Consider the following 23,288-nt stretch of genomic DNA (forward strand, 5'->3'; position numbering starts at 1 on the left):
TTAGTTACTAGTTTGTCTCTTGCAAGAACTGACCAGAACCATTTCTGATGGACATCCCGGTCTGCTATCTGGAGACCTGTGGTCCTTTATGTCGAGGTGGGATGAGTTTTCCCAGGTAGCTAGCTGAGCACAGTTAGGCCCTGAGCTTTGTAAGAGGGTATCAGCCCCATGATCTCAGGGTTGTGAGATCAAGCCCCACGTTGGGCTCCACACTCAGTGTGGAGTCTTCTTGAGATTCTCTCTCTCCCTCTGCCCCTCCTGCTCGTGCTCTCTAAAAAATAATTTTTTTTTTTTTTAAGATTTTAATTTATTTGACAGAGAGCCAGCCAGCAAGAGAGGGAACACAAGCAGGGGGAGTGGGAGAGGAAGAAGCAGGCTTCCCAGGGAGCCCAATGCGGGGCTCCATCCCAGGACCCTGGGATCACGCCCTGGGCCGAAGGCAGACGCTTAACGACTGAGCCACCCAGGCGCCCCTCTTTAATCTTTGAACAAAAGAGGGGTAGGGTGCCAGCCCTTCCTGTAACACTGCAGGCCATTAAAGTTTATGTGGCCCATTTTTGTTAAGCAACATGGTCTAATCTGCACTTTCAGTTTTTTTGTAAAAATGCTGTACTTTTCTGCTTGATACTTCTCAAAAGCTTGGCTATGAGATATTTATGGAAGAGGAGCTGACCAAACAATTAGCATGTATCCTTTGACCACTTATGGAATTCATTTTACTGAACTGTGCTTTGCCATTGGGCTTTCCCTGCTTATATTAAAACACATGTCAAGCTGTAACCCTGCAAAACTTTTTTTTTTTGTTTCATTTTTATGAGGAATGTCGTTGGAGATGTAGTGTGCTATATCACAGAGTGACAGTATGTCCTGGGAGGAATTTTCTTCCCCTCTGGGGCCTCTCCCAGTAGCCTCCTGCCCCTTTGTTCTGGTAGCAGATCACAGGAACAGATTGGGTTTCCCTCCTCCAGTCAAATCCTGGGGGCTCAGAGCTAAATTTGGACTTACCTTACTTTTCTTTCTTCGCTTCCACATTTAGAAGGACCTTGAAAATCTTTTTTAAGCCCCTCAAACCCTTTCTGGAATGCAGTGAAGCATACATTTAAAAGTGTTTCATTCTTTCTGACATCAGAATGAGAAATTATTTAATGTTGCCATATTATATAGTTTCACATTTTAGCAGTAATTGTCTACCAATTCATCACTGTTGACCCTTGAATAGCATGGGTCTGAATTGCATGGGTCCTTTCTTACAGTACAGTACAGTAATTTTATTTTCCTTATGATTTTCTTAACATTTTCTTTTCTCTAGCTTATTTTAAGAATACAGTATGTAATACATATATGTATGAATCAACTGTTTATGTTATTGGTAAGGCTTCCAGTCAATAGGAGGCTATTAGTAGTTAGATTTGGGGGAGTCACATTACACGCAGATTTCTGATTGCCTAGGGAGTCGGTACCCCTGACTCCTGCATTGTTCAAGGGTCAACTACATCATTTAAAAAGTAAAAGGAAATTTGTTTTTTTAGTAGCCTTGTCAGCATTGGCATATTTTGGAGAAACCTTAATAGAACTGAGGATTAAGGTTTTTACAGCTTTTTCTAAATATTAGCAAAGGTGCAACAATGTAGCTTATTTTAAAGGTGGTTACGAAAAAAGTCTGATTTCTTAAAAACATTTAAAAAATAATTCGGTATCTTCATTTGTTAAGCGTTTCAACTTATGTCTTCATTGAACTAGATTGCTTAAGTCTGTTCATCTGAAGGTATCTTTCGTATAAAGTGCTGACAGATGCAAGGATAGAAACTCTAGTCCAGAAATTGTTTTAAGCTTCTGTGCGTCTTCCTTTAAGCATAACCCAAATGTTTACTTCTTCCAGGCAGGAGCTAACATGATTGTGTCTGGCAGTGCCATTATGAGGAGCGATGACCCCAGATCTGTGATCAACCTATTAAGAAATGTTTGCTCAGAAGCTGCTCAGAAACGTTCTCTTGATCGATGAAACCACAAGGAGTCCAGTGTTTATGCTCATGAAATCTTTTTACTGGAAGACAAGAATATTGACTATCAAATCCTATCACAGTTGAAGCAGTGCTGTTTTTCTGAGCAGCTATTCATTCCAGTGACTAAAGTCCATTCTGCAGAATGTTCCAAGAGGTTAGAAATTGGTGTGTATAACTGCATTCTTAGTGATGGAATTTAAAGATTAGTGTGGTAAAATACCATTTTTACTGGGAGACTCGATTTTTATAAAGTAAAAATACAGCTGTATTAAGGTTATAAACAGAAATGTGTCTTAAAACGTAATGAAGGTGTACTAGCTACTATGAAAAAATGTTTTTTTTCTGCATTTTAAATCTCGTTTCTTGGTTTTCCAAAGCAAGGGAAGTCCTTATTCCTGTCTCATGTCATTTTGATTTGTGTGTGCACATGGCAATATGAGTAGAATGGAACTTGTGAAAAATCTAACTTGAATCTGGCTAGGATGGCACACTGTATTCTTGCTTCTTAAACACCTGTTTTTTTACTTTGCACCTTATATTTAATACGTAAAAACTGTAGGAACAGTGTTTGAAGCCCAGGGATTTCCAGTGGTCTGTTCTAAAGTGCAAGTATAGATTTTATCAAGGTGTTTTCTTTGTCAGCTCTGTTGGAGAGGCAGGTTATACAGTGATCCGCACCTGTCGCTTTTCTTACCATTCTTAAGGACATAATGTTGTGCTAGCTCTTAGCAGAAAGGAAAGGAAAGCCTTTATTTGGTAGTAATATTGAGCTGAGTCTGGACTCTTCTCCTTTCCAACTATTTGACTTCAGCAAATCAAATCAGCCAGTCTCTCTGCGTATCTGTTAACTGATTTATACATTGAATGTAATAACCATGCAGGGTTATGTTGAGCATTAAGAGAGATCGTATGCTATCTGTGATGCTTCCACTACTATTCCCAGAATTACAGGCTAGTAGAATCGAGGATGCTCAACACAAAGTAGCTGTCATTTATGTTTGTAGCCTATAAAGTACTTCAGTATAAGCTCGTTAAATCCACAAATCACTCTTACAGGTGGTAGGACAGGTACTTTTGTCCCCATTTAAAAAATGAAGATACTAAAGCTTAGCAACAGGCTGGTACCATGGAAAGAACCCAGTAGGGCACAGGATTTCTGCTTTGTACTCCTCTTTTTAGAAATGGAACCCTTGGGAGATAGATTAGGCAAAGGAAACCTCTTTTATGTAACCTTGTCTTATTTGCAGTCTAATTTTACCCTGTAGCAGAACCAGATGGCTGAGGATATTCTGGATACTATGGATTTGACCCCAAGGATATATATTATATTAATCCAGCAAAGACCAGGTAGGCCAAAAGTTAACAAGGTACAGAGTTAATCTGTAAACTATTTAAAACTGTATCTCAAACTATACTTTGACAACAAACATGTATCCACTATTTCATTCTTGCCAATACTCCTGCTATATAATATTATGGCAAGAAATAAACAGGAGACCAGTGTCATTAAATTTCTTTAGGTTAGTATGAGTTTTGAGAAATAAGGTCTGAAAAACAACATTAACACTTCTGCATAAACTAGAGCTTGCTTGGTTTTTTCTGTCCTACAATGTAAACAAACATTGGTTGGTTTTTATTTTGACTTAGGAAACGTTTGTGCCATGAATAGGTGGCGTTTAATCAAATCAGACAACAGGAGGCATATAGAAATAACTTTAATTAAAAAACTTACATAGATTATAATGTCAGGACAGAAAGATTTGAGCTTATTTGCCTAGACAACTTGGGTTTGTCTGGCTTTTGTTTTCTTTCTTAAAAATAAATGTACGGTAAAACTACAAGCAAAAATTTGTCAGTATTGAATTTTAATATTTTTTCCTTCCTTAAAGGGGACTGGTATAATTTCCAGTCCCTAACAAAAACTTAGTGTCAGATCCCCCCAGACTAGGCCAGATGGCCAGGATTGTCAGTTACATGGGTACTATAACTTGCATAACCTTTTTTTTTTTTAAATATGAGAGAAATTGTCCTCAACTTTTACATAGAAAAAGTTATGTGATAGTGTCAAAAGGAATTTTTCTTAATGTACACTCCTGTATTCAGTATTGAAGCATTATCCTTTGAAAAATTTTAATTCTCACTCTAGGATACAAGTAAGAACAGATGCTTATTTCAACAGAGTGAGCTATAGTAAGGGATGGTCAAATGAACTAGAAATAACAGTATTTTTTATACTGACAGGATTTTCCTGTTGCTTATTTTTAAGTTGGTGTCTTGTCTTTATGAGATACATAAAATAATAGATACAAATCAAGTTTTAAAAGAGACCAGTATTTAACTCTACTTTGTCTTAATCTGTTAGGAGCCAATGGAAAGTAACCTGTGTTTAGTCTAACAGATAACAGTGATTTTAGATAAAGGCGTATTGTGTTATCTGGTATAGAAATTTCCATAAATAACTTCTATTGGTTAAACATGTTTTTAAAAAACTTCCCCCATCGTCAAGACTTTTAGATACCCATTATCACCGGAAGCTGTGCTGTGCTTAGAGTGCAGCGTGTATCTCACGGGGTAGCTCATACATGCATTTTCAAGTGAAGTGGTCACTGCCAGTGGTTTTTTAAAAAAGATGTGTGTGCATCTGTATGTATACTCTATACACACATATTTGTATATTCTCATATATTTCTGAGGCAATTTTAATGAATGACCACAGAAATTACATAGAAATGTGTAGGAGAAAGAGCTGTCATTTGATGCACAGGTGTACTTGTGTGTGTATATATATGTGTGGCGGGGGTATAAAGTCTTTCAAAAATCATTTACCCAGTAATGTGATTGAACCTCAGATTGCAGCAGTTAATTTTTTGGTGCTTGTGATTTGCATCATAAACACAAAAGACTAGCACTTGTCTGTAGGTGAAAAGCTAGTTATCCCTGTGGTTCAGGAAGGACGAAGAGATCTACCTTGCCTGTTATGTGTAACAGCATAAAAGATTAATCCATGCAGTACAAGCTCTTACTCTGCAGTTGTGACTGAAGGGGGTGGGCGATGGAGAACAGGACTCATTTTTTTTCTCCTGTTTTCCATTCAGTTACATACTTTTTTTAACCTGTTCCCTGTCACCTATTTTTTTTAACATGAGTAAGTCCTAGACCAAAAGGTTTGTACTCTTCCATTTCGTCTGCCTGCCTTTGTGGATGGTGACCACTCTCTGGTGCGGTGGGACAGAAGATCTCACCACGGGAGGCTGGGCACGAACTTGCACCGGGGTCGTTTTTTTCATCCTGGCATAGTAAGGCTTCTGTGTCTTCATCCTTCAGTGGAAAAGCCCGACGTTCCCACCACAAAGACTGAAAGAGAGAACATTTTCAGTTAAGTTTCAACTCATTTGTTTAAATTCACGTATCAAATAATCCTTAAGATGTCAATTTTATAATTACTGTTTTGTTCTTTAGCACATAAATGCACAAACTTTCATTTCGCCCTGAGTAGCAGCTCCAGTGAGACGTTACTGGGTGTTGTTCGGAGACCTTTGGGAATCAGGTTTTCACTGTGCCCTTCCAAAGAGGAGACGCTGCTGTCGGCCGTCAGCCTTCATTTTCAGCACATAATTATTACAGCTACCTATTGACTTTTCCTTCCCCAAGCGTTCTACGACCTGCCCATTAATTTCTATAGTTTCTGCTCTCCATTCTAGATCTATCTCGTTCTTCTTTTGCAACACCTACTTAAGAACAGTGCAAAAATGCATAGATGCTGTGTTAGCAAACACTCCGCTGAGGGTAAGAACTGGCTCTGTGGGGAGACAGGTAAAAATCTCTTAGAAAAAGAAGAGGAGAAATAGCAGTTAACATTTACTGTGTGTCAGGTGCTGTTCTCTCTCATCAGATTGGTTTTGTAATGAAACTTGGATAGAATCCCCATTTCCTAACAGAGAAATGAGTAGGTGAAACTAGATACTGACATGTTACATGGAAAGATAAAGTGTGTATTACTGACAGAACTAGAATGCTGGAATACGTACCCTCGGATTTGCACCAGCGTTTTATACTGATATGTTTAAAGTAATGATGAATCCATGATCTGCAACAAGCACTTTCTACACACAGGCTTTTAAAAGGTTAAAAAGGCATTTAAAAGGAGGTTTAACTAGTCCCGTATATTCCACTCACCTTGATTTCTTGACCTTCGTTTAGCGAGGGTGAGCCCCGTGCGCCCAGATCCTGGCTCTCTGCAGGAGGCTCAGCGGGACTTTGAGCAGCACAGGGCTGGCCACCACCGAAGTCGTTGGGGTATTCTTTCAAAAGCAAGTCCTGTCCTTCGGCATTTTTACTGTAGGCTCTAGCATTTCAGAAAATCAAGAAAATACTTAATTGTTACATCTTCAGGTCTTAACATTTTATGAACAACCCCAAGGTATCAGTAAGTCAATTTAAGTTGGTAGCTTTTCGTTAAACAGTCATGCCCAGAAGATTTTTAAAAATTCATCTGCTGATCTTCCTGATGTTATCTCAAAGACTTAAATAGTATTTTAGAAATATTTTGTGAATTTGCCAAAATAGTGGGTTTGAGTTTGGGGGTTTTTTTGTTGTTGTTTAGTGAGGAAGGACAGTTACTTGACCTCTACAATCTTTCTGAGTTCCCAGAGTATTCTGGATTATAATGTCATCTATGTAGGACTCGAGTCACATTTTCCTCTTTACTTCTGAAAAGTTGTATCTCTGGAATGTGGAGAAGGATGAGAATTGAGTCCCATGTGTGTGCTAAGACAGCTCTTGGAATAAGGATCTTCAACAAATCTGGGTATTTTGAGACCTAAACAGAGAAATGTGTTGGAAGAATACAGCTGAGGGGTGCCTGGTTGGCACAGCTGGTATAGCCTGCAACTCTTGATCTCTGGGTTCTGAGTTCTAGCCCCATGTTGGGTGTAGGGAGATTACTTAAAAATTAAAATCTTCCCCCCCAAAAAATGCAAAAACCCCTAGCTGACCCTTGAATAACACAGGGGTTAGCACCAAACGCCCTATGCAGTCAAAAATTTGCATGTAAATTTTGACTCCCCCAAAACTGACTAATAGCCTACTGTTCACCAGGAAGCCTTACCGATAGTAACAATCGATTCACACATTTTGTATGTTGTATGTATTATATACTATATTCTTACAATAAAGCTAGAAAAAAGGAAATGTTACTAAAACCCTAAGGGGAAATACATTTATAGGACTGTACTGTAAAAAGTCTGTGTATAAGTGGACCCATATAGTTCAAACCTGGGTTCAAGGGTCAGCTGTACTAAGTAAACGAGAGAAGCCCCCCCACTAAATTTAGTGGACTACCAAACCTGAACATGATCTTGCTTTGTGAGTTTTGGCTATATTAAAACACAATCAAATGTAAATATAAAATACCATGGACTTTCTCAAATACATAATTATTATGTTTTTAGGATTTAATTTCCTTTCCCCCAAAGTCATATTTTCAAAGTATTTTAGACCATCTGCTTTTTAGACCAGACAAGTTTCTTGAGAAAATTTTTTTAAGAACAACATGTTTTTTAAGTGGTTATGTTAAAATAGATCACCCAGATTCTAATCCCTAGTGTTAGGTCTGCTGTTAGAGTACATTGAAATGACCTACTTTAGGGAACATTTTCACATTATTTGCTGAGTTATATCTGTTCCTCAGGCTGACAATAAGCATGAGAAATAGTGCAGGAAAATACAGAAATGCATTTCATCACTCTATAATTAGCCAAAATATATTTTGAATGTACTCAGTAAATGCCATGTTTCACTTCTAGGGCACAAATAATTGATGTTATATGGTATATTTTCTTCCTTTTTAGTGGTCTCTCTCATTACTCATGCAGAATTTTTGTTTATTCTTCATGGATTTCATGGTTTGGGCTTTTAATTTGATAACACCTGCCTGCTGTTTCTTCTGTGCCACTTGCTTTGCTCCCATAGTGACCATCTGGCTTGCTCTCTCTCTTCATATTTTTTGTGTCTTAGGGAGAAGACTTCATCAGAAAGATCTTCTACCTGGAATTAGAAATAATTTTTTTTTTATCAGAAACATTCTGAAACATGAGAACAGGTGTCAAACAGTTCCTCATCAAGAGAACAATATAGGAAGAAAATTCTAAATTAAATCTAAATTGAGAGAACAAGTGATGAGCTTCAAATTCCAAACTAGAGGGAGTTAACTTTTTCTTTTACAACTTTTTTCCTATTGGGTCATGTTTGAAGACTTACCTAGATTACAAATAGGTTCACAGTGCTTTGCATAAAAAATTCTTAGTGCTTAATTCATTCAGAGGTTTATATTGATTGCCCTTTATGGAACATACAAAGAAAAGTAAAACTGGGAAAAATGAAAATTAATTTAATAACTTATCTGGAGTTCTAAGGCTTTGGTGGTAATGGTTTAAGAACTTGGGTTTCCTGGCGAGGATCATTCTAAACTAGGGAAGAGCTCACTGAAAGAGGGGAGGGCATTAAAAGTTAATTTTGGTAGTTGGAAAACAGTCAGTGGGCCTAGAAAGATAATGACAGCAAATGTCTTACATGATACTGCTTCTACAGAACATTACTTTCAAATTAGTTCGGTTATATATAGTATTATTCCCTGAAATGGTTCTTGTCTTAATGTACGTTTTACCCATACAGGCTCACAGTCCCTTTCCTGCAGTTCTGAAACTCCGAAACAACAAGTGTTCCTAATTCGTTCAGTGACAAAGCCTAATCTGGCCAAATTCTAGAACTATTTTCTATAGAAACATTAATATTTGATTATGAGAACTATCCCGGACTCCCTCTATGTCTGTCTTATGTGATGTATCCATCACGTTCACATTACTTTCTCAAATCCAAAGGCTTCCAAATTCAAAAGCCATTTGTTCCCAACGTTTTGAATGTGGCACTGTAGGCTTGAATATTAAGACTAAATCTCTTCATGCAGAAAAACGTGACTAATACTGGGAATGAATATATTCATGTAAATTCAGTATTTCAACAATTCATGTAAGCAAATGATTGGTATTTTTCTTTACATTTCTTTATAGATTATTGTCTTCACAAATTTGCACAAAAACATTTTTCTAATGAAACTAATATCCTTAATGAAGACTTTTGTTTTCATAAGTGAAAAGAACCAAATCAGTGTATGTCAAGGGGCTTATGTTTTCCTTTAGTTCTCAAATACCAAATTAAGCAGGCTTCATAATATATAAAGTGCAGTTACCCATAAGTGAAAGGCAACTTACCTCCTCCTCACCTACGTGGTGTTCGTCCAGAGGCTGAAGCACAGCCATCCTCCAGCTGTTGAAGATACACACGAATTTCAGCTTTTGTTAACTAAGTGTAGCAACTGCATTCTCTAAGCATAGCTAATGCAGTAATGTTTTGTTTTCTTAGGGCTTCCATTAATACAAGTGGTTGTATTTTCATACTTTAAGAGAACAATTTGTGTTACGAAAAAATGAGAAGGTGAGACTTTACTTTTGGCTTAAATAGTCCCTTCTGCATAGCTGCAGTCTGTACCTAAGAATGTACCAATTTTGAATTAAGTCAGTAGATGCTGATACAGTGGCTTGGCAGGAAGGGAGTGGGGTGAGAAAAGAGCTCTGATTTGAGCATTTTCCAGTTTGTGTGAAGGACAGCCATCCTGGTCTCTCAGGTTTAACTACTGGATCACAGAATTCCTCTGTTTTTAAACAGCCAACGCAACCAGCCAGCGCCAGCCTTCCAGAGTAAATTGAAAAACATTGCTGCAGAACGTCATAACCACAAATGTTACTCCTTGCTTTCATGTAGAAGATTTCAACAGATTCTCTGTAGGATTTCTCATAATACCTCCCACAGTATTAAGAGTTCTTAATACCTCAAAGTAATAAGGAATAAGAAGTTTGGAAATCAGCTAGAATAGAGATGGGTAGGAATTACTGAAGCTTTTATATCTCATTTCCAACCTCTTCTATCTACTTCCTGGTGCCAGATTCACGTTCTTAAAAAACTGCTTTCATCATTGCTTAAAAACAAACAAAAAATCTTGACTAACTTCACTGCCAGTAGGAAGCAGATCTGTATATGGCATTCTGGGGCCTCTATAATCTGGTTCTAATTTCTTTTCTAGCCATAACTTTATCACCCTACACAAAATTTTTCTCCGGCTTAGCCTTGCACACTTGTCTCTGTGCCTTTGTTGTGGTTTCCGTGTGTGAATAAACGGCTCTTTCTCCCTCGTCCATGATGTCTTCCCAGATCTTCCTACTAATCTATTTGTGACTTGGCAACAATACATCAAAATCTTATTTTTGTTGTTACAAGTGTTAATGTCTTACAATGTGAATATTCCTTGCAAAGGTAGTTGCTGTCTTTGAACTCTTTGCAATCTTGTGCAAAATTCCATTTTAAAGAGCAAGGATTATCTGTTACTGCGCTTATTTACATCCCTAAAGTACCTTTCTGTGCCACACACACATACAATAGGTAACTACATATCACTGTATAAAAGACTAAGAGTGCAGAGTAAGTCAGTCTTGGGAATTCCCAGTTCTTAATAAAAATTGACAACTAAAGTGATAATATATGGCACCTTTTTTCAGTGTAATATAAAGGTTTCTTTCACCATTTTCCCTCCATGGTTTTACAACTGGAAGAAGGGAGAGAGGAGCATCTTCCTTTAAATTAATTAAAATTTTAACTTCACTCTGAAAATTTAAGTTTATTCAAGAAAAAGAAAGAAGAGAGAAAATAAAAAGATGTAAGTATACATACCTTGGAGTAAGTATTTCCTTATATTGGAGTTTCTCTAACTTAGCTGGGGCAACTAATGACATGGGAATCACAATATTATCTATGTCGTAAGAGCTCTCACTTCTCAGTCTCCGTCGTGCAGTATTCTGCAAAGCAGGATCACGGTAGTTTTACAACAGTCTCGTTACCTGTGATGGTGCCTTCCTCTCATGAGGCATACTATACATGTTTTATAAATATGTTGTGATAGGCCTGACTGTAAAATGTGAAGAAAAACAAGAAAGATGCCTGTCTTCTGCAAAATAACACAATCCCATCTGGCAGGTCTGCAGTGTACATTCGTGTGTGCATACATATAAGCTTGTTTACAAGACCATAAAAAATATGAACGCCTTAAGTTGCAAAACTCTTATCAAAGAAGGTTATCCTTTATAAAGCACCCTAAGTGTCAAGGAAATGATCGTTTAACAAACACACTTCCTTATTAGGAAAGACTATTTGGGGTGCCACTTAAAGATCATTTTTATAATCTTCATTTATGTGTTCCTGGTCCCTGAGCTGTACGGTTTTTTCTGTATTCCTCTATTCTCTGTCCATATGACAAAATAGTAGGAACAACACGAGTGCTGGATTCATGGTAAGGAGTAGGAATGGTTATGATAGGTTTTCACATGGGAGGGGGGACCACAATCAAGGATTTCTGAGTAATTAGCTCACTAGTAAAAAGTTTAATCAAATTTGTTACCTAATATATTTCTAAATAAACCAATATGTGCTAGTAAAGTAAGGCTGTTTATAGATTAACAAAATACTTTAGAAGTTTTTTAATCAGCCATTTTAGATTTCAGTATACAAAAAAAACCTACTTGTGATGATGAATTCTGGGTTCTTGATAGAACATTGACATTAGTAACAGCAGTAAAATTGCTATGGGATCCTGGTTCTGTGCGTTGAAAAGCAAATTCTTCAAATCTAGTTCTTTCTCCTGCCATGGAAAGAACCATTGAGAATGTCATACATTAAACAGGACTGATAGGTATTAAAATTACTTTCCTACTTAGGTAACAGGATTCCTTATCTGTTTTTCTTTTTAAAATTTATGTATCAAAAAATTAAGGAAATGAAAAAAAATCTTACCCACAGTTCTGTCACAATTATTTCCATTTTCAGGGGTCCTGGCAAGTTTTTATCCAATACATCTCTTTTTTTTTTTTTTTTTTTTTTTTAATCTCATCCCTTCTCTTTATTCTGTTCATGTTTTCTGTAACGCCTATTATTTGGATGTAACCTCCAAAGACTCCCCTTAATTTCTCTATTTTCTCATTTTCATGTATCTTTGACTTTTTGTTCTAATTTCTGGGAGATTTCCTTAACTTGATCTTCTGACCATTCTGCTTGAGACTTTTTCTACTAGAAGTTCTTGGTCTGTCACTCATTTCTACTGTCCTGTTCTTATTTCATGGATGGAATTCCTCTTTTTCTCTCAAGATACTGATTGGAGCTTTGCTACTATTCTTGGTATTTTCTGTGTTTCTTCTATGTTTCCTTTTTCCATTTGTTTTGATTCCCTATTTGTGAATATATATATGTATATATAATATATATTTTTTCACTTATTTACTACCCTTGTATTTTCCTATGTAGTGTAAAATCTAATACACTGTCCATATTTGCATTTTTCTAGTTAAAGAATGTCCTTTAACCCCTTTTCTCTATTTTCTCATTTTCTTATATCTTTGACTTTTTGTTCTAATTTCTGGGAGATTTCCTTAACTTGATCTTCTGACCATTCTACGTGAGACTTTTTCTACTAAAGGAATCAGGATCCATATATTGAAATTGGATTTTGTCTTTTAGGTTTCTTGCAGTCTGGAAGAGTTTGTTTTTCATGACATTTGTTAAGGTGTTCTGCACTTTGGGGAGTTATCTAGTTACTTCTTTGTAGTATAGCATCTTACTTGTTCTCTTCCAATATTTCCATCAAACCTGAAGTTGGATCAGTTCAAGTGAAACATTTTTTGTCTTAACTAATGTGAATTTCATAATGGATCTTATTAAGAGATACAGGTTTTTCCTGTGTGTTGGTAAGCAGACAATCTTCAATTAAAATGGTTCAACTTGGAATTTTTCAGGTTTTATGATGGCCCAGAAGTGACAGGCATTTAGTGGAAATCGTACCTTGAATTTTAACCTTTTTCTGGGCTAGTGTTATGCAGTAGGATACTCAACGCTGGGCAGCAGCAACAAGTCACAGTTCCCAGTCAGCCATGTGATCAACGAAGATAAACAATTGATACAACCATTCTATACTGTTTCAGTACAGAATTCAATAAATTACATGAGATATTCAGCACTTTATTTTAAAATAGGCTCTGCGTTAGATGTTTTGCCCAACTTATAATGTACGTGATCTCAGCACATTTGAGGTTAAGCTATGGTGTTTGGTAGGTTAGTGTATTAAATATTTTTTTGACTCAAGATTTTCAACTTACCAGGGGTTTATTGGGATGTCACCCTGTCATAAGTCAAGAGAGGAAGATCTGTACGTGCATGTAAGTTCTTCAGAAGCTAAGGTGACTCTTGTTTGTTTTAAGATTGAGGTACTAGAAAGCACACTGAAATCTCTGGTTGTGGCTAGGAGTTTAATTTTGTGCCACACTAGCTCATCAGGTAGTGACTATCAGGTGGTGACCTAGGCTGATAATGGTGGCATTTCTAGAGATAGTAGTGATAGATGTGTTAAATCCATTAAGTATAATTACAGTCCCGTACATCTTGAATGCAATTTCTAAATTATTGGGTATATTGACATACTACATCTGGGGAATACTTGACTAATGTATATAGTGTTCTGTCCACTGGAACAATGAATAAGAACCAAAACATATAATTTGCCATTTAAAATGTGTACTTTCTGGTAAGTTTTATTTCTTAATCATTACCTGCAATAACTCTGGAAACTGATAGCCCCAAATCCCCACAACAAACCTCACTTTGTATTACTAGAGGAGTTCTAGTTTCAAAGATATCCGTTGATCATCTTGGAACTATAAGTTCCTAAGGGAAATTGAACTAGGTGGTTGAGTTACATTATGTGAATTTCATCCAATTTCTCAAAATTCTAAGGAACCTTCCGTGAACTGACACCTCCACGTAAGTACCAGAAATGGTTGTAAGGAAACTTTGTACTGACATATTTTGAGTCTAGTTAGGGAATAGAGGAAGGAAATCCTTAATTGCCATTTAGTGGATGGATGCCCAGTCCACAATTCTCAATTGACTACATGAACATGCTGTTTAACATTCATAGGACCATGGATATTTTGTGTAACAGGGACTATTCTGGCTTATAAATTTCCATGAAGCAGAGGTTCTTAGAAGATCAGAATTTATTTTCAGTTTTTAGTACTAGTGGTCATATCCTCATTTTAACCTACCTAATGCTGTTTCACTCAAGTGTCTTTTCTTTCTTCCTTGGAACAGCTGTGCAGAAGATTCTGACCTTATTTGAGGCTTGCATGTAGGAGAATATCCATTTCTCCATTGATTCAGAGAAGTATTATGTACTAAAAAAATAGAAAGGAAATTGAAGTTTTCCTTAACACACAATGAACATGTTAAATTGTTTTTATGTACAACATTGCAGAACATTAATTCACCAGTTCAAAATTACATACAATGAGAGAAATACTTACATATCAAAATGGGATGCTCCTAAACTGAAAATACCCGTAATAAGATTCTTAAAAACATCTTCAAGAAGTGCCCAATTTCCTTGCTCCATTACTTGAAGGGAATGAAAAAGAAAGGGGACCTGTTCTCAAAGCCTTCTAAATTACAGAATCTTAGGAGATTGATTCAGGTCTGTAAATCTTGGCTGAATATGATCTGAATCCCTAAGTTAGCTCCCTGCTCACCCTTAAATCTGCAAGTAATTCATAGGATCAAGTAAGATTCTACAAAATCACAGACAGGGACCTCTTGAGAGCAAGAACCAGATTTCATCAAACTGACAGTATCTAGCACCATTCCTCCACTTTTTAAAAGCACTGTATTCTATCAAACGTTTAGGTCACTTAATATCTCTGTGCCTCAGTTGCCTTATCTGTAAAATAGGGATAAGAGCAGCTGTCACGGGCTTATGAGGATTAAATGAGTTAATCCCTGTAATAGTCATTAGAAGGATATCTGACATAAGTATTCAATAAATGTAGTTTCATCATGATTATTATTGCCTATCTGAACCCCATATTTCCAGTACTGGTTTAGTAACCAAATTCGCTTCTTTTTTTGAAGGGTTTGGAGATGAAAAATGTAGGCTGAAGTGCTAAATTCTCACCAACGGGGGGGGGGGGGCTACTAACAACAACTGGGACTCTGATTTCAAGATGACAAATCACCCTAAAAATAATAGACGAAGGTTTATACCTAGACATACGCACAGATCTGCACATACACATCTGCCTTAGCGAGCAATAAAAGGGGACTTGTGAGTAAGGCAGAATTTGTGAGGTATCTCTGAAAGGCTGATACCGTACGGAATTTGAAGAGCAAACTGCAAAAGCACAGGGGCAAGTGCTGCCACAAAAACAGGATCATCAAAGGTGCTCTAGACCTGGAGGAAAGGGAAATGGTGCAGGACAATTACCTAGATGGATGATTATCTGATAGGATGACTACACATGCCAACTCCGCAGCCATGCTCCTTAAGATTATCTACCTTAATAGGTAACAATCTGAAATGGAGAAATGGGTAGAGAGAAAGAAATGCCCAGCTGCCGCACTTTGAAATATGTCCTGCCCGTCCCTAACTGCCTCTGAAAATAGTACTGAGTGCAAATTCTACCCCAGCCATGAAAAGGATCTTCTAAATAACAGTGGCAGAACAGTCTTAATAGTAAGTATCAACTTTAAAGGTGAGAACACAAAGCTCCAAAAACCTGAGTACCGACACCATAAAAAACGAAGTGTAAACAAATGAACCATCTCAAGAAACAGTGAATGGATTCACAGAATACAAATAAGTCTTTAAAACAACATTCCCAAAAGAAACAGGCAAAAGGTTCCTTCAGAGAGACCTCGGAAATACAAAATGTAATTGTTCAAATTTAAAAACAACCAACACTACCCGGGCTGAACGTATCAATCAGTGTGTTGGCCGAGGAATCGTGCAACAAAGGAACAGAGTGGTGGCAAATATGCGGGGGGGAGAGAACAAACCAAACTGGGGCAACAGAACAGAATGAGAGGCAACATTGAAGAAATGATAGACGAAAAATTTTCCATAAGATTTCAAGAACTTTGGGTGTCAAGTGGGGGGAAAAAATCCAAATCATACATCACTTCAGAACAAAGATACCCTGAAGTTACCAGAAAAGGGATAAAAGGATTACTGCAAAGTAATGAGGATCAAATTGACAAAGCAAAACTAGACGCTGGAAGACAGAACAGTGACTTTAAAGGGCGCCTGGGTGGCGCAGTTGGTCTTGTGCCCAACTCAGCTTCGGCTCCAGTCTTGATCTCAGATTCTGAGATCAGCGCAGAGTCGGCTTGGGGCTCTCCCTCTCCCTTTGCCTCTCTTTCTCTCAAATCTTAAAAAGAAATTAAAGAGCTCTGGGAAAATGGCAGAATTCTGAGATGGCCCCTAAGATTTCTTACCACCCAAAAGAATGCAGAGGGATGTTAAATAGAAAACAAAATGAATTGGCAGGCATAATTCTAAACTCATTTCTAGAAAGGGGTAACAAGAATTGTGAGAGGTTTTAAAATGTATGATATGCCTGGTACATGTAGGTGTTCCAATAATGCCCTCTCTCATTTTAATGGAAACATTTTTGGAGTATTTGAAACAAATTCCAGTCAATTCACCCTTCTCTTCTAAAAGCAATTTACCACCTTGTTTTCTAAAAGCAAATCAACCTTTCTGAAGAAACTTCAACCTTCCATAAGGTAGTACTTTTTACTGAATTTTACTTGAGTTTTCATAGTTTTCCTTAGTATCTTGTAAAGTTGCAATGGACTCGAGATGGTAGCTAATATATGACAATTCAAAATCAAGCTACACATTCTCTTCATCTACTTAGAACCCTCTTAGCCTTTCAGTTCTTGCTCTCCAAACCCTCTCCTGGATTCTATCCTAAAACACACCTTGACCCAGTTATCTCTCCTACTTCTTGCCTTCCCTTTCTTCCCTTTCATTTATTCATTAACTTCACAGAGAGCTAATTACATGCCGTGCACTGTGTTATACTCTGGGGACACTGGTGAGCAAAAACAGTCATGATCCTTGTCGCTAATGGAGTTTACAGAATTATCTCAAAAACTGCGACCAATGCGTAACAGAAAAGTACTATTTAGAGAGGCTGTGGGAGCATGTAACAGGAAGAGAGCTCTAGGAAAAGAACCCAGGCAAAGTGATCGATTTCAAAGATCAACAGAAACTGCTGATAGTAAGGGGAAGGAAGAGAATGGTATGTACAAGGCCCAAAGCAAAAGGGAGCCAGATAAATTTGGCAATGGAACCGCAGTTAGTACAGAGTAAGGAAGTATAGTGAAAAAGAACCATAAACAGGAGTCGTCCTAGGTAGACAGGGCTTTAGGGGTCTCCTCTAATACTTCCTCTGTCAGACATTTTAAGGAATGGGGGTGGGGAACAGGTGTGACATACGTAGATGTACATTTTCCAAAGATCACTAGCTACAGGGATTGGAGGGAAATAACTGATTAGGCTATTTCAGCAGTATAGATAAGGGATCACTAGACTGGACTGTGAAGTGGTAGAAATGAAGACAGGAGCATGTTGAAACAAATGAGTAAGATCATAGTGACAATGGGTTTAGATATGAGGAAGTGTTGGTGGAGAAGCCTGAGACCTAGGTTTTGGCTTGTGTGGGTTGTGTACTGTTCCTCTCATTTGTCCACTCTAAAAAATAAATTTCATTTTGACATAATTTCAGACTAACAGAAAACTTGGCAACAGTAAAAAGTCCCATATACTCTTTATTCAGATTCCACAAATGTTAAGTTTATTGTACTTGCTGTATTTTTCTGAACTTCAATGAGATTAAAGTTGCAGACACGATGTCCCTCTAAACATGTCAACATGTATTTTTCAAAAACAAGGGCACTCTCTTACACGGCCACACAACTATCAAAATCAAATTAATACTATTAACTATGGACTCATTTAAATTTCACCAATTATTCCTATGATGTTCTTTATAGAAAATTCTGTTCATTCTGCGTTTAGTTGTCATGTGTCTAAAGTTTTCATATATCTGAAACAGTTCTACTGTCTTGTCTTTCATGACTGCATATTTTGATGAGTACAGGCCCTTAACTGGTTTTGCCTGGTATTTCCTCAGGATTGGCAACTAATCATTTACTCTTCAACCCACTACAATTTGTCTTTTCCCTACTTGTTACCTGAAGTCAGGTGTGCATTCTTAAAATTCTTCTGGACAACAGAGGATAAATAAAAGCTCTGTGGCAAAGCACATAAACATCCATCTGCTTACGTTCACACAATTTACTCTAGAATACCAGGCATTTTGTATATACTTGAACACATCACACCGTTTTTATGTCTCCATGTCAAATCACGTTTGTTTCCATTTTAAAACCAATATGGGGCAATAGCATTTCAACTACCTAGGACTTGTTAGAAATGCTGACTCAGACCCCATTCCAGACTTACTGAATCAGAAACTGCATTCTAACATCCCTCAAGTAATTTGTTTGGACATAAAAGTTTGAGAAACAATGATTTGTAACACTTCACTCTTCTTACTCTAAATTCCAAGTAAGCATGTAAAGCCACACTTGGCATCATCATCTTTCTGGAGTTCTTCTTGCCCTCTCCCCATCACCTTTAGCCCTCCCTTCCTCTGCCTTCCCCTAGGCAGAGAGTTACTCCCTCTTCTTCTTAGAATATTTCTATCATATCTGTGCCCACATCATTTTGATAGTTATTTGTGTGTCTGCTTCCTCTTATTACATTACGATTTCTTTGATTCCTGTGATTCACCTTTGATTCTTCAGCACTTAACAGTCTGCCTGGCACAGAGTAAGTGGTCAGTAAATGTTGAACTCTAGTTTTATTTAACTCTACAGAATCACAACAAATATGACCAGTATTTCAGACATGCTTATACAATATGAAATCTAATTAATGCTTAATTTGGGAGTGGCAGGGAAAGAAAATAAGGGAAGAGAGATTGGGATATGACAGAATATACTTCACTGATTTACCTAATAATATTGTAGCATTTACCTCAAATGTCTTCCATTCCTAGCTCTTAATTCCCCATTACTAGCATGTCATTACATTATTGATATGTTACTATTACTTCTGTGCCTAACACATTTACACTGCCCTTTTTAAAATTTCAGATAACAGAACATTAGAAATAATATAATTACCTAATCTCACTTATCTAAAGCATATAATTTCATTTTTGTATATTCCTTTCAGTCATACAAATGCACACATTTCATATTTACATTTCAAATTAATTTCAATATATGTACAATTGTATTTTTCAAATTTGATAATTCACTCGTTTTTTCAGATGGTTGACTAACATTCTTCTGGATAAAGACAATATCATTTAACTATCCCCTAGCTATTAGAGGTAGTTGTTATCATCATATTTCTATTATGGTCATTCTTAAAATAATCATCTTTATGCATACATCTTTTTCTTTTTTAAAAATTAGTCTCAGTATAAATTCCAAGTACTAGAATTACATTATGAAGTGTCTGAACACAACCCTACATTTTCCTGTATTTCTTTAGTCTTTTTTCCCTAAGCATAGACAATTGCTCCTTGTCCTTATGCTTTCAATTTTTTAGAAACGTTTTACTGTGGAAAAATTTCAGCAAACACAAATGAAGAAGAAAAGAATGAACTCCCCTGTACTTATTACTCATCATCAACGATTACAAACTGGTGACCAGTCTTGTTTCATCTCTCTCCCCAACTTTTTTTTTGCTACCCTATTTTAAAGCAAATCCCATCTACAGATACATGAGCTTGAATTTCTAACAGATGAAGAGTGTGTGTTTATGTAACCACATGCATTGTTACATCTAACAAAGTTCATTAATATTCAACAGCAATGCATGTTCAAATTTCACTGATTATCTCAAAAATTGTATGTTTACAGCTGAGTTGTTCAAATCAGGATCCCAAAAAGACCCACGTATTGCACTTGGTTGACAGAATAATGAATATTTTTACATGGTTATAATCATAATACACATAGATGTAAAACATTTTTGTCCCATTACTTGACATTTTTTGATGTTTCCATCCTTACATGAACTTTTAAGATATTTTTAAAAGCTGCGTGTTCCACTGTGTTAGTTAACCATCTCAATCATGCTCTTTAAGTTGTTTCCGATTTTTCATTAACACAAATAATGGTAAAATGAATAGATATGTAAATAAAAGTGGTTTTATATTTAGCATTAGGTTAGGTTACCAGAAATGGATTTACTGGGTCAAAATAGAAGGTTAACAGTTTGGTAAACATTTGCACAAGTATATAGTTATTTTTCCTCAATGAGCTTATTTAAAAAATGAATAGTTTTAAAAAAAATGCATAGTTTAAAGGCATTGTAATTAATTTCACAGTACTTCCCAAAAGGTTTGTATTCTTAATGCTACCTTAAAATATTTGATGGTCCTGTTTTTACTATACGCATCTTTCCAGAATTGATGATTATAATGTTTAAATGTCTTAATGTAATCAAAAATGGTAAATATTTAGCAGTGTCTGCACATGAGCACTCACTAAATGTTACTTATGATTATCATTTTCATTATCATTAAATACATGTTTTTTTCTTCTAATTCTTTTAAGACAGCCCTTTTAACATTTAACTCTTTAATCCATCTGGAATATATTTAAAATAAATTTAAGATGGATGAACATTAATCTGCTGTATGAGGTAGAGATCTCTTTTTTTCCCAAAAAGTCATTGTTTAATCCACTGATTTTTAGAAGAAACTTAGTTATTTAAAACATGGACTCTGTCTATCCTGCCCAGAGCAATCTACACTTTCAATGCCATCCTTATTAAAATACCATTGGCATTTTTCAAGGAACTGGAACAAACAATCCTAAAATTTGTATGGAACCAGAAAAGACCCTGAATCACCAAGGGAATGCTGAAAAAGAAAAACAAAGGTGGGGGCATCACATTGCCTGACTTCAAGCTATACTACAAAGCTGTGATTACTGAGACAGCATGGTACTGGCACAAAAACAGACATATTGACCAATGGAACAGAACAGACTCCAGAAATGGACCCTCAACTCTACGGTCAACTAATCTTTGACAAATCAGGAAAAGATATCCAATGTAAAAAAGACACTCTCTCCAATAAGTGGTGCGGGGAAAACTGGACAGCCACATAAAGAAGAATGAAACTGGACCATTCTCTTACACCATACACAAAGACAGACTCAAAATGAATGAAAGACCTCAATGTGAGACAGGAATCCATCAGAATCCTAGAGGAGAATATAGGCAGTAACCTCTTCAACATCAGCCACAGCAACTTCTTTCAAGACACGTCTCCAAAGGCAAGGGAAACAAAAGCAAAAATGAACTTTTGGGACTTCATCAAGATAAAAAGCTTCTGCGCAGCAAAGGAAACAGTCAACAAAACTAAGACATCCTATGGAGTGGGAGAAGATATTTGCAAATGACATTACAGATAAAGGGCTGATATCTTTATAGAAAGAACTTCTCAGACTCAACACTCAAAAAACAAATAACCCAGTCAAAAAATGGGCAGAAGACGTGAACAGACACTTCTCCAAAGAAGGCATACAAATGGCTAAGAGACACATGAAAAAATGCTCAACATCACTAGGCATGAAGGAAATACAAATCAAAACACAATGAGATAATACCACTTTACACCAGTTAGGATGGCAAAAATTAACAAGTCAGGAAACAACAAATGTTGGTGAGGATGTGGAGAAAGGGGAACCCCCTTACACTGTTGGTGGGAATGCAAGCTGGTACAGCCACTCTGGAAAACAGTATGGAGGTACCTCAAGATGTTAAAAATAGAGCTACCCTACAACCCAGCAATTGCACTACTAGGTATTTACCCCAAAGATACAGATGTAGTGAAAAGAAAGGGCACATGCACCCCAACGTTCATAGCAGCAATGTCCACAATAGCCAAACTGTGGAAGGAGCCGAGATGCCCTTCAACAGGTGAATGGATAAAGAAGATGTGGTACATATATATAATGGAATATTATTCTGCCATCAGAAAGGATGAATACCCACTTTTTGCATTGACATGGATGGAACTGGAGGGGATTATGCTAAGTGAAGTAAGTCAAGCAGAAAAGAAAATTATCATATGGTTTCACTCATATGTGGAACATAAGCAATAGCATGGAGGACCATAGGGGAAGGGAGGGAAATCTGAAGGGGGGGAAATCAGAGAGGGAGACAAACCATGAGAGACAGTGGAGCCTGGGAAACAAACTGAGGGTTTTGGAGGGGGAAGGAAGGTGTAACAGGGTAATGGGTATTAAGGAGGGCACGTGTTGTGATGAGCACTGGGTATTCTATGCAACTAGTGAATCATTGAACACTACATCAAAAACTAGTGATGTACTATATAGAGTGGCTAACTGAACATAATAAAAAAATAAATAAATAAATAAAACATGGACTCTGAGCCAGACTCCTTGGACTTGAATCCTGACCCTATCACTACTCAAATGTGACTTTGGGAAAATTAAGGAGGAAAATAATAATACTCACTTTACAGGGTTGTACAGATTAAAGCACTCAACAAATATAAAGCCCTTCAACCAGTAGTGGCATGTAAGGAATGTTTCATAAGAATTGTTATTATTTATTGATGAGGCCATCCTTCCCACAATGATAGGAAAAAACACCTTTTTTATCATTTAATGGACAGTTGGGTCTGTCTCTAGGCTATTTAGTTTCCTTGATCTGGCTTCCATCAACACCACAATAATGCTTAGAGCTTTATAATTTTGTTATCTGGCACCTCCCTCTTACTGATCTTCTAAAAATTTTATTAGCTATTCAACATTTTTTCTCTCAGATAAGCTTCAGAATAACTTTGTTCCAAAAGAAAAGAAGAATACTGGGGTGCTTGGTTGGCTCAGTCGATTAAGCATCTGCCTTCAGCTCAGGTCATGATCCCAGAGTCCTGGGATCGAGTCCCACATCAGGCTCCTTGCTCAGCAAGGAGACTGTTTCGCCCTCTGCCTGCTACTCCCCCTGCTTGTGTGCTCTCTGACAAATAAATAAATAAAATCTTAAAAAAAAAAAAAAAAGAATACCTCTATGATTCTAATTAGAGTTACATTATAAATTAAACTGGGGAAAAATAGCATCTTAAGTTCCAATACTGTCCTCCTTTTTTTTTTTTTAAGTGGGCTCCATGGTGGGTGTGGAGTCCAACGTGGGGCTTGAACTCATGACCCTGAGATCAGCACCTGAGCTGAGATCAAGAA

At 36.9% G+C, this 23,288-nt stretch overlaps 2 protein-coding genes across 13 annotated transcripts in view; one reads left to right on the forward strand and one right to left on the reverse strand.

Moving 5' to 3' along the window:
• The window catches only part of RPE (ribulose-5-phosphate-3-epimerase), a 36,818-nt gene extending 13,707 nt beyond the window's left edge, over positions 1–23,111 (forward strand). For all 3 annotated transcript variants that reach the window (XM_045806637.2, XM_045806639.2, XM_087863175.1), the window contains one exon: positions 1,880–23,111. In XM_045806637.2, the coding sequence (XP_045662593.1) occupies positions 1,880–2,002 (123 nt within the window). In that variant the 3' untranslated portion in view covers positions 2,003–23,111. The remainder of the gene's footprint in view (positions 1–1,879) is intronic.
• KANSL1L (KAT8 regulatory NSL complex subunit 1 like) overlaps positions 3,979–23,288 on the reverse strand; it is a 150,416-nt gene continuing 131,106 nt past the window's right edge. For all 10 annotated transcript variants that reach the window (XM_045806636.2, XM_045806633.2, XM_045806634.2 and 7 more), the window contains 7 exons: positions 14,201–14,329; positions 11,630–11,748; positions 10,785–10,909; positions 9,272–9,326; positions 7,936–8,048; positions 6,180–6,348; positions 3,979–5,357 (listed from right to left, as the gene is read on the reverse strand). In XM_045806636.2, coding sequence (XP_045662592.2) covers positions 5,127–5,357; positions 6,180–6,348; positions 7,936–8,048; positions 9,272–9,326; positions 10,785–10,909; positions 11,630–11,748; positions 14,201–14,329 — 941 coding nt within the window. In that variant the 3' untranslated portion in view covers positions 3,979–5,126. The remainder of the gene's footprint in view (positions 5,358–6,179; positions 6,349–7,935; positions 8,049–9,271; positions 9,327–10,784; positions 10,910–11,629; positions 11,749–14,200; positions 14,330–23,288) is intronic.

The sequence above is a fragment of the Ursus americanus genome, chromosome 1 (assembly GCF_024610735.1).
Source record: "Ursus americanus isolate L20-20 chromosome 1, mUrsAme1.1.p, whole genome shotgun sequence".
Taxonomy (NCBI): Eukaryota; Metazoa; Chordata; class Mammalia; order Carnivora; family Ursidae; genus Ursus; species Ursus americanus.